This window comes from Scyliorhinus canicula, chromosome 13 (assembly GCF_902713615.1).
Source record: "Scyliorhinus canicula chromosome 13, sScyCan1.1, whole genome shotgun sequence".
Taxonomy (NCBI): Eukaryota; Metazoa; Chordata; class Chondrichthyes; order Carcharhiniformes; family Scyliorhinidae; genus Scyliorhinus; species Scyliorhinus canicula.
The window spans coordinates 124,692,506-124,704,592 of record NC_052158.1 but is presented as its reverse complement, the minus strand read 5'-3'; the positions used below and the strand labels follow the sequence as shown (position 1 = coordinate 124,704,592).

Sequence of the window (12,087 nt, the reverse complement as noted above, 5' to 3'; positions counted from 1 at the left end):
CAGCTCCAGGATCCCAGGTTTAATTCCCGCTGGGTCACTGTCTGTGCGGAGTCTGCACTTTCTCCCCATGTCTGTGTGGGTTTCCTCCGGGTGCTCCGGTTTCCTCCCACAGTCCAAAGATGTGCAGGTTAGGTGGATTGGCCATGCTAAATTGCCCTTAGTGTCCAAAAGGGTTAGGAAGGGTTACTGGGTTACAGGGATAGGGTGGAAGTGAGGGCTTAAGTGGGTCAGTGCAGACCTGATGGGCCGAATGGCCTCCTTCTGCACTGTATGTTCTATCACACTTGCTCCCAGAGCAGTGTTTACCTCAGGTCTCCTAAGTCCAGGTAGACCTACAGTCTGCCCTGTAGTATTCTCCACTTTTGTTCTCTTTTCAGAATCCTCCTTATGAATTCCCACAAGTCAAAAGGGCCTTCCTCCCAACTTACAACACGCTGAATGAACGTGTCCCTTCTTATTATAATGGTAACACCTAGGCTTTTGAGTCCCACCTTCACCTTTAGTACCTTCCTTCCTGGTCTGAGGAGGAGATTGTGGAGCATTCCTAACTATCCATTCTTTACCTTGGCTACCTGCCTTCCTTTCACTTTCCTACTTCCTATCCTTTTCAAAATTATGGGGGTGATTGAACAAAGATTTAAATTTATGAATTAGCTCAATCATCAGCCATAATGACTGCTTGTCTATCGGTCATCACCCTGGTCTTCAGCATGGGTTCTTCTCATAGAAGGGAGTGAATTCTTAAATTCCTTCAAGTGAATGACCTCTCTCAGAGCCTCACAGACAGCTGCAACTCCCAATTCTTGTACTCATCTGTCAAAATTTTTCGGCTTATCCCTTTCGAATTCTGCATATGTCTGTCCAGCCTGTCTCCATAAATTCCGAAAGCTTTGCACCCAGAATAGCCTTTTTTTTTTAAAAACCTCGTCATAATTCTTAGACACCTGCTCTGACAGGGAAGCATAAACTCCGTGCCCGCCACGTCAAATTACTTTGAACCCGGAGGAAATTCACGCAGACACGGGGAGAACGTGCAAACTCCACACAGCAGTCACCCAAGACTGGAATTGAACACAGGTCTTTGGTGCCATGATGCATCAGTGCCAACCACTGTAGTGCTAACTTTCACTGAATCCCTCACTCATGCTTCTAGATTCAATTATTCATAGTTTCAGTTGCATTGAAACTATTCAATTATTCAAATACCTCCCAACTTTTACCCTCAGTAAATTTCAGGTCACCCAAAACACTGCTGTCCATTTCCACATCGCATTCACACATTGTCCTTGTGCTGGCTTCTGGTAAGCAAAGCCTAGATATAATAATTCTCATCCTGGTTTTAAAATCCCTCCATGGCTTCTCCTCGGTCTATCTCTGTAACCTCTTCAGACCTGCCAGATCCATAAACTCTCTGCTCCTCCAATCCTGACGTCTTGCCCATCCATTTTTCCAGCTCCAATACTGACAACCTTTCAGGCTGCCTAGGCCCTAAGCTCGAGAATTCCCTGTCTAAACCTCTCTGAAATGAAATTAAATGAAAATCGCTTGTCACAAATAGGCTTCAAATGAAGTTACTGTGAAAAGCCCCTAGTCGCCATATTCTGGCGCCTGTTTGGGAGGCTGGTATGGGAATTGAACCACGCTGCTGGCCAGCCATGGTCTGCTTTAAAAGCCAGCTATTTAGCCCTGTGCTAAACCAGCCCCTGTTGTTCCCCTCTATGACGCTCCTCAAATTCTTGGTCACCTGGGTACTAATATCTCCTTGTGCAGTTTGGTGTCAAGTTTTGTTTGATATTCGCTCCTGTGAAGCATCCCATCCTGGGATGTTTTACTATTTAATAGGTGCAGTATAAATACAAGTTGTTGTTGTTGGTTGTGAAACAGAAATTGGTTCATACCAATGCTAAAGTTTCAATGCAACTGAGACTGTAAGTAACCTCAGCACAATTTCAAGAGATTATTGCAACTAAAACACGTAGCCTTGATTACAGACTGCGAGAGCATTGCATTCCCTATGAGCAAAATGGAAACAGTTGTGCGCTGTTTTTTGGTGAAATTCAAAGCTCAGTGATGCTCCAAGTCTTGAGCTACAGTGAGCCCTTCTGGTGGAAGCAGATTACTACCAGCACAGGCAAACACACGGACTTGCATAAAGCAGAATCAAAATCTTTCCTAGCTTTCAATTGTCACACCAGCCACCCACTTCAAAATGACAGGTGTGTGAATTTTCATTTTATAACCCCTTTTCTTCAATCTTTGTGTGTTTACTTTGAGGTAAACCACATTGTGGAGAGAGAAAAAAACATCAAAGGCAGATAACTTGGTCAATAATTTATCAAAGAAGTGGGACCTGACAGTGGAACTATAAATGAAGTGTGTTATTTGCAGTAACTCTGGGGTCTGTCTGCAGTTGCTGTTCTGCAGCCTTTAATAGTAACAGGAGTTCATGCAACTGAATGTTTTGGTTTGTCGAATGATTTCACCACACAAGGACAGACTGCTAGTGTGGACCAACATGAAGCACATGTTTCTGTTACTGGGTAGAAGTAACTAACCACAGATCACTGTTCTAGCAACTTTCCTTAACCATTGCTATGCCACTGATGACCTACTTTGTTGGACCTCAATTTTACTGTCCGGACTATCAATGAGGAAAAGCATCAACCCGTGGCAAGACTATTGGAAGAAAATCACACCAAAGATTAGCCTGGTCATGTCCATAATGTAACCGGGGCAACCGTTACACTTGCCGTCATTAGTTCGCTCAAAGCATTACTTCTGAAATTGATTTCAGGAATTTTGATCCAGTTCCAAAAGTAATATCAGGACTGAGTAAGAAAGGCTTTTTCTTTAAAAAATAAGTATGCAAGAGATAGATTAGTTAATATTGAATGACGAAGGAGTTACATTAAAATAATAGGAACCTAATAAAGATAATGTAGAATAAAATAGAATGCAAGAGAAAAAGGAAAGCAGGCAAATAGAAACAAGGACCATGAATTCCCTAGAGTCTAGTATATAATCTGGGAACAAAGGAAACAGGAAGTCTTATGGGGCTGTAAAACTAGGGAGCACTCAGAAATACAAGGTCTTCATCCCAGAGAGCTCCAAAGGAAATTTCTGCTGGTGCCTGAGGCAGATGGAATTTCTGTTCATCCCAAAGACCCATGATGGTAAAAGGGTGTGGGACCAATGGATAAGCATCCTCCACCGGAAGTCCAATAGCTTTAGGCTCCCGGATATTCAACAATCAGGATGCTGGAAAGAACCAAGCAACTTATTTCCCAGAAGGAGCAGAATTGGGGCCAACCTCGACAGACTTTGGTCTGGACATTCAAATAACTGCCAGCAAGCAAAAGAAAACAATATTTTAAACCAGCAAAACCAACTCATCCTGACAAATGGTCTGGCCACATCTTCTTCCCATTCCCTCTAGCAGGTACACAGGTTATGCCTGCCAAAGAGATCTGAAATAAATCATTCTACCTTTACCCCCAAATAGTCTGGCAGTGTTGTGGGTATCGGTCAGTGTTAGAGCAAGATTCTTGTACAGAGGCGAAGGACCTTTTGACTCTAAAAATGTTTAATATTGCACAATTAAAACAGCTGCAGACAGGTAGAAATAAACTAATATCCACTGGCAGCTAATGGTTTGTAGGATAGTTTAGTATAAATCAATTTAGAACCATTTCCCTGTGTGATATACATATCTGCATATTTCAGCATAATTAAAAAAATTACCTCATTAATTGTTTGTCCCAAGTTCTCCCGACACTGGAATGGCTTCCTAAATAGAGCAATAAACATTATTTAATATGGAATCATCTATTCTTTAATATATCTGTTATACACACCAATGATTTGAATAAAGACTTTACAACAGCACTGATTTTAAATGAACCCGCCTGATTTTACTCTCCACTGATTAGGTGTAATACAATCGTGACATTTTGAGATTTGACGACACTTTTCAAAATAGCATTACGAAAATAACTATCATCAGTAGAAAGAAACTGAATTTGTGGATCGTTGCTTCTTTTCCCTCTATTTTGTTACTGAAGCAAAATACTGTGGCTGCCAGAAATATGAAAGAAAAGCAGAAAATGTTGGAAATATTCAGCAATTCTGGCAGCATCTGTGGAGGTAGAAACAGAGTTAATGAGCACGATTCAGCGGACTCAATTAAAGTCTGGCTTTGGGCGTGTTTGGCGGGGTGCGACGGCTGCATTAATGAGATCATGGCCCATATTCAACGGAACTTGGTGCCAAAAACAAGCCCACACGATATTCTGGACATTACTGGCTCCCTTGCAGTCTGATTCCCCTGACTTGCACCTCAGCAGCTCGCTGCTAACAAGGGGGAGCTGCTTTTAAGCGCTCCCTCGTTACCAGTCAACACACAAGCATGGCAGTGCGCAGGCCTGTTCCTCACATTAAGGATGCCGACCTCACAAGGCTTTTCATAGAAACATAGCAAATAGGAGCGAGAGGAGGCCATTCGGCCCTTCGAGCCTGCTCCACCATTCCTATGATCATGGCTGATCATCCAACTCAATAGCCTAATCCCTCTTTCCCCCATATCCTTTGATTCCCTTCACCATTCTGTCCCGTATCTAATTGCTTCTTGAAAACAGAGTGTTTTGGCCTCAACTACTTCCTGTGGTAACAAATTCCACAGTTTCACCACTCTCTGGGTGAAGAGATTTCTCCTCTTCTCTGTCTTAAACGGTCTATCCTCAGACTGTGGCCCCTGGTTTCTGGACACACCCACCATTGGGAACATCCTTCCTGCATCTACCCTGTCTAAGTCCTGTTAGAATTTTATAGATTTCTATCAGATCTCCCTCATTCTTTTGAAGTTCAGTGAACATAATCCTAACCGATTCAATCTCTCCTCATACGTCAATCTCGCCATCCCAGGAATCAGTCTGGCAAACCTTCATTGCGTCTAGAGCAAGAACATCCTTCCTCAGATGAGGAGACCAAAATTGCACACAATATTCCATGTGTGGCCTCACCAAGGCCCTGTATAATTGCAGGAGACAGGGGGTGGGGGTGCGGGCAGGCCTGGTGTGGATTAACATAACAGAGGCTTCACATGTATGGGGTATGATACGTGATTCATGTACAAGGCCATCCAGATCCCTCTACTGCAATAATCTTTTTATTTAAATAATATTGGGGGGAGTTTTCCCAACCAAATGGATAACCTCACATTTTTCCCCATGAAATTCCATCTGCCAAATTTTTGCCCACTCACTTAAGTTATCTTTACCCCTTTTCAGACACTTTGGCTCCCCCTCACAACTAGCTTCCTCGTGTATCACTGTATCATCAGCAGATTTGCTACAATGCCTCTGACCCTTGATACAAGTCATTACTGTAGAATGTAAATAGTTCAGGCCCCAGCACTGATCCTTGTGGCACTCCTGAAATGGCAGGTTACCAACTTGAAAATGATCTTTTTACCCAGTTTTCTGATAGGTATCCAATCTTCTTTCCATGTTCATATATTACCCCACCCCATCCTGTTTGTCACATACACAAAGAAGCTCTAATTAATTTTATGAGACACAATTTTCCTTGTTGATTCAACTTGGTGTATTACGATTTTCTGAATGTCCTGCTTGCTGTTTCCTTAATAATGCATTCCAGCATTTTCCCCAATGATTGATGCATTTTCCCCAATGATAGATGTTATGCTAACTGGCCGACAGTTTTCTGCTTTCTACCTCCTTCATTTCTTGAATAGAGGTATTAGATTTGTCATTTCCAATCCACTGGGACCTTTCCAGAATCATGAACTATCTCTGCAGCCATTTCTTTTAAGATTCGAGGACACAGGGCATCAGGTCCAGGGGACATTTCAATCTTCAGTCCCTTTAGTTTTTCTTTTACTCTTTTTTTTTCTAATCATCATGATTATTTTAAGATTCTCCCTGTCTTTTGCCTCTCGATTTTCTACTACTCATTTGATGCTTTTTATAACTTTACCAAGAATACAGATACAAAATTCTATTTGGATTCTATTGGAATGTAAATTCTATGATTCTGTGAAAATACTTGTTCAAAATCTCTGTTATTTCCTTATTTCCATTATTAATTCCCCAGTCTCATACTCTAATGGACCAATGTTTATTTTTCCTACTTGCTTCCTTTTTATATACTTATAGAGGCTCGGACCATCAGTTTTTATATTTCTTGCTAGCTTACTCTCATTCTAATTTGTACATTTCTTTTGGTCATTCTTTGCTGATTTCAAAATTGTTTCAATCTCCCAGCCACTCATCGTCACAGCATTATATGCCTTTCCTTCTTTTAGCCACAAGATGCCTCCTTTTCATAGAGTCTTTCTTTCACAATGGCATATCTTTGTTGAGTTATAACATACCTCCATACATGCCTGCCACTACTCACCTTCAACCCACTTACCCAGTCTACTGTAGCCTCTGATGTCATAATCTTAATTAAAGGCAATTATAATGGTGAGACTCTAGTTTCAGATCCAAGTTTCTCATCCTCAAACTGAATATGAAATTCTATCAAATTATGAACACTCTTCAAGTATCCTTTAATTAATTTGGATGCCTGCCTCAATGTACATTATCAGGTCGAAAATAGCCTGTTCACTGGTTCGTTTCATAACTTATTATTCTTTTTAAAAATAAATTTAGAGTACCCAATTAATTTTTTCCAATTAAGGGGCAATTTAGCGTGGCCAATCCACCTACGGTGCACATCTTTGGGTTGTGGGGGCAAAACCCACGCAAACACGGGGAGAATGTGCAAACCCCACACGGGCAGTGACCCAGAGGCAGGATCGAACCTGGGACCTCAGCGCCGTGAGGCAGCAGGGCTAACCCACTGCGCCACCGTGCTGCCATAACTTATTATTCTTAAAACCTTTCCAGACTATACTGTATAAATTCATCCTCAAGGTTACCTTTGCCAATTTGATTTGTCCAATCTATAAAAAGATTGTCACTACCCACTATTAATGCAGTACCTTTCTTTTAAACCTCTGTTATTTCTTGATTTCTGATTTATCCTGCAGTACTGTTAGGAAGCCGATAAACTATTCCCACCAGTAACTTCTTTTCCTTGCTATTTCTCATCCCCACACAAACTGACTCTGCATCTTGCGAGACCAAACTATTTCTCAATACTGTCCTGATTTCACCATTTATTTACAAAGCTACTCGATCTACTTTTCCTTTCTTCCTATCCTTCAAATTAGAAGGCAGATAGGCAAAGATAGCATTGCACCAGACGCCTAGTAGGATCACCCAAAAAATGTTTTGATCTTCTTATCCTAGGGGTGGCACGGTGGCGCAGTGGTTTGTGCTGCTGCCTGCGGCGCTTAATACCCGGGTTCGATCCCGGCCCCGGGTCACTGTCCGTGTGGACTTTGCACAATCTCCGTTAGTGTCTGCGTGAGTTTCGCCCCCACAATCCAAAGAGGGCAGGTTACGTGGATTGGCCACACTAAACTGCCCCTTAAATTGGAAAAAACAAAAATAATTGGGTACTCTAAATTTATTTTTTAAAAAGATGTTCTTAACCTACTCACAAATCATAATTGCTAAATGTGTCAAAGCCAAAGAAAATATGAGAATACACCAAAAAATGCAGTTGTCACTATCTGAAATGGATCTGGTGTTGCTAAATTTTAAAGGTACTTTTATAACACAATTTATGTTTTTACAGGTTGAGCATCTCTTATCTGAAAAATTCCAAACTCAGCACTTTTATCGAGCGTGCGCATATGCGCAGTTCCCAACGCGCACCGCACACGCGCAGTTCCCAATGCGCACTACACCTGCGCAGTATATTCCAAAGTCCCCAAAATCTGATACACACTCAGCCCCAACCATTTTGGATTTTGGATAATGGATTTTCAACCTGTAATGTGTATTTTTGATTTAACATACAATTTATATTGGTACTTTATATTGGTACAAGGTGCTTGGCCACAACTTGTACATAATTTCACACAAAAGTTACCAACGATTTCTATTATATAAATAAATGCTTGATAAAAAATAAGTTACTGATATCACAAGTCAAGGTCAAAGAATTTGGATCCAATATAGTCAATGTAACTATTTTCCCACCTATCAATTTTGATTTCTATGGTGACTGTAAATTGCGCCTCACTATTGGGCAAATATGTAGAAGGGATGACCTCATAATTCCCTGTCGGCAGAGTACAAAGCTGAGTCATTTCCTGTGTGTAGCGATGAGGCACACAGGTCACCACAGGCTCGAGAAGTTGAGGGGATGCTGGATTCAAATTTTCATCACCGCGTACCTGTGTGAAACAAGTAACAACATCTGAAAGATCGATGAGTGATTAAGTTCAGAAACTAAGAAAGCAATGGCCTCTCAGTACAGGAACAATAAAGTGATGAATTCCTCCCTGGCAGTGAAGGAGCCATCAATATGGTACACAATTCCGTTTGGAAATAAATTAAATTTGAGTTAAATTATGCAACGTAGTAGTTCTGCTACTAGTTATTATTATGGGTTACTGCTCTGAACCTGCTGTATTCGAGTGCAAATGAAACAAAAATAGTCGGAACATTAGGTGTTACACCAAGGATTGGGCAATACTACACAATAAGAAAATAGCACAAAGACACTAACAGGGAAGGACATTATTATTTGTATACGGCACAACAATGTTGGATTGACTCATTTGCTTGTACCTTTGCCTTGGTGTTAGAAAGTCATGAGCTCAAACTCCACCCTAGGACTTGAGAATATTCCTGAGGCTGAGAATTTTGTTGAAGTAATAATAAACTTGACCACTCATTAAATTGCTTCAGAGGCAAGCGCCACTGAGTGAGAAACGTTGCTTAGTTTGTCCAGCAATTGCAGACTCTTCTGCAAGAGCTCGATTCATAAGGAATAAACTCAGAGGCTAACACAAGCACCATCACTATATTCCACGATGATAACGTGAACAGTGTTGGCAAAGGAGATCAGAGCCAAATAATGCTTGATGTGGTCCACAGAGATCTGGCGATGAAAGGCTGAAGTAGTTGCGTGCCAGGTGGTTTCACGTTTGGACCTCTCAGGGGAGTTGAGAAGGGGGTTCTTCCAGTGGGAACAACCAGGATGGAAAAATATGCTCTAGTGGAAACTAGTGCATCAAAGTTAGAAGTGAGTGAGTGATTGGGCAAATATTTTTTTTAAATATAAATTTCGAGTACCCAATTATTTTTTTTCCAATTAAGGGGCAATTTAGTGTAGCCAATCCACCTAGTCTGCACATTTTTGGGTTGTGGGGACGAAACCCACGCAGACACGGGGAGAATGTGCAAACTCCACAGAGACAGTGACCCAGAACCGGGATCCGAACCCGGGTCCTCAGCGCCGTAGGCAGCAGTGCTAACCACTGCGCCACCGTGCTACTCGTGATTGGGCAAATATCAGCTGAAGGACTGCAATTCAATTTAGAATTTTAATTCTCAGGTTCAAATCTTTTTGTGGCTTCTTCCTCCTTACTTCTGTAAATTAACTCAAGTCTTCCAACTCGCAGATACCTCTGCGGTCCTCCAAATTCAAACATATTTTGCATCTTCCTCTCCCCTAGCCCCACCATTACTAACCATATTTTCAGCTTTCCAAAGGTCTGGAATTATCTCTCTCTAAACATTTTAACCTCTCTCATCTTTTGAGACAATGGCTAAAGCCCATTTCTTTGGCCAAGCTTTTAGTCATCCTTCCTAACACAACCTCCTTTAGCTGACCATTATATTTTGTCTGATTATTCTTTTATTAATCTTTGTGGGCGATTTTTCTATGATATGCTGTATGAATGTTGTCGTTTATGGAGCTAGAAAATTAGTTGTTAATGATAAAACATTAAAAAACCTCTAATTTTGTTCAAAGCAGATTTTAGAAGGTGTCAGAAGTTCATGTTAAATGGGACAAGATGGATCAGAATAAGTACAATTTTCACTATATATAAACACACACACACATGAAGCATTTACATTCCGATATATTATGAAAACAGAGCATTGAGATTTATAAATAGGCATTGGTTATTCATTACAAATTAATTAGCATTAAGCAGAATCCATTGTAAAGGTTATGGGCGGGATTCTTTGATCCCCAGCCAATGTGTCTCTCGGCGGTGCACCATTCACTGGCAGTGGGGTTCTCTCGTCCCGCTGCTTGTCAATAGGATTTTCCATTGACGCCACTCCACGCTGCCGGGAAACCTGCGGGCGGGGTGTACTGGTGGCAGGAAAGGAGAATCCCAACAGCTGGACAATTCTAGCCGATATTTAACTACAATAAAAATTTGGTGATATTGTACCACAATTAAGCTCAAAAGATGGCAATGTAAATTCAAACTAATCATTAACAATTGTAAATTCAAATGGTCAAACATGGTTTGAGAGGTTATTCAACCCCAATGATCGCCATTATTGTCTCTTTAGTGACAATCCCACAGACATCATTACAGAAATGTTTTCCACATTTCTATTATCCAGCTTATATTCCTGTTGTTAGAAAGGCCATCAGTTCGCACACATGTTTGAACACTTTGTTCACTTCAATTTCAACACAGCCACTTTCAATCCAGGTCAATCAAAAGTGCTTTCAATTTAGATCCAAGGCCATACTTCAGACCAGTTGGATTTCCAGTATCATTCAACACATGGGATTACCTGATAAACGTGGAATCCTATTGGCAGAAACTGTCCATCAAAACTTTCCTGGCAGAGTGTGATTCTAACGTTCCCGACACCAGTGTCAGAGAGGATTGAGAATGGCAAATGTGGATTTGTGTCGTATGTTGGGAAGTTCCTGCTTCCACCGGCACTCTTTCCATTGATCCATGAATCTGTGAATTGCACTATCTCCCACTCCCCTTCGGAATTCTCCTCAAACTGTGTAAGTGAATGAGCTGCTTTCACTACACTGAGGGCAGAAAAATATTTAATGAATTACAGTTTTTGACACCATCATGAAGATTGTTTCATAATACTTGGTACAAGATATTATTAATGGGGGGGGGGGGGTAAATTGGAGTAAATACATATCCTATATTAATCCGAGAATTTTTGTTTAAAAAAAATAAAAATAACATTTCTTACATAATCCACCATTGGACCATTTAAGCATTCCCTTCTCCAGCATAATTTGTCATAAATAGTGAGGACTGGATCAGATAGCATCTGTTTCTCATTAATTATATTAAATGAAGCTGTTATTCATTTTGTATTTCTTATCTCCAATAACAAAATCAATCCCGAAAACTTTTTTCGAAAGGTCATTTGGATTCCTTATTTTTGAGTATTCATGTAAATAAAATTTGGCCACAGTGCAAAAAATAATTACTCCCCTTCACCTATTTCATATGTTCAAGTCTGGGTCTTTGTTCTTACCTCAATGAAATTTTAGATGTTGAAAAAGCACGGAGCAGAAAATGTCCATCTTCATCTTTCATGAATGTACTGGGGATGACAAGATAGTAGCCAGGTGTTAGATCACAATGTAGTTTCACTTCCCTGTCATACATATGGCTCTCTGTTGAAATGGTTGGTGCTTTGGCAACAGTTTTCTGCAAATTAAATCGTTTCTTCTCTACCTAAAATTTCAGAAACAGAAGATGACAAATGGTTGGTTGAAAGGCAAAACACAAACCGAATTATCCATTCTCCTAACTGGAGTGGATTTTAGTTTTAGAACACAGAAAAGTACAGCACAGGAACCCTCGGCCCTCCAAGCCTACGACGACCATGTTGCCTGTTTAACTTAGAACCTTCTACACTTCCGGGGTCCGTAACTCTCTACTCACAGTCTATTCATGTATTTGTCAAGATCCCCCTTAAATGTCGCTATCGTACCTGCATTCACCATCTCACCCAGCAGTGAGATCCAGGCACCCTTTGTGTAAAAAATGTTCCTCGTACATCTCCTCTAAACTATGTCCCTCGCACCTTAAACCCATGTCCCCGAGAAACTGACTCTTCCACCCTGGGAAAAAGCTTTTGTCTGGCTTCAGAAAGTAATGAAAGATGCTTCTGCTTCATGTCTCTATTCATGATAGTACATTCTACACGTAAA

General features: G+C 40.9%; 1 protein-coding gene across 5 annotated transcripts in view; it reads right to left on the bottom strand.

The window, feature by feature from the left end:
- The window catches only part of capn10 (calpain 10), a 45,887-nt gene that overhangs the window by 18,257 nt on the left and 15,543 nt on the right, over positions 1 to 12,087 (bottom strand). For 3 of the 5 annotated variants that reach the window (XM_038815639.1, XM_038815636.1, XM_038815638.1), the window contains 4 exons: positions 11,406 to 11,608; positions 10,686 to 10,938; positions 8,115 to 8,311; positions 3,742 to 3,787 (listed from right to left, as the gene is read on the bottom strand). In XM_038815639.1, coding sequence (XP_038671567.1) covers positions 3,742 to 3,787; positions 8,115 to 8,311; positions 10,686 to 10,938; positions 11,406 to 11,608 — 699 coding nt within the window. Of the gene's footprint in view, positions 1 to 3,741; positions 3,788 to 8,114; positions 8,335 to 10,685; positions 10,939 to 11,405; positions 11,609 to 12,087 lie in introns of those variants that run through there. The other 2 variants (XR_005462799.1, XM_038815640.1) reach the window with 2 other exon arrangements.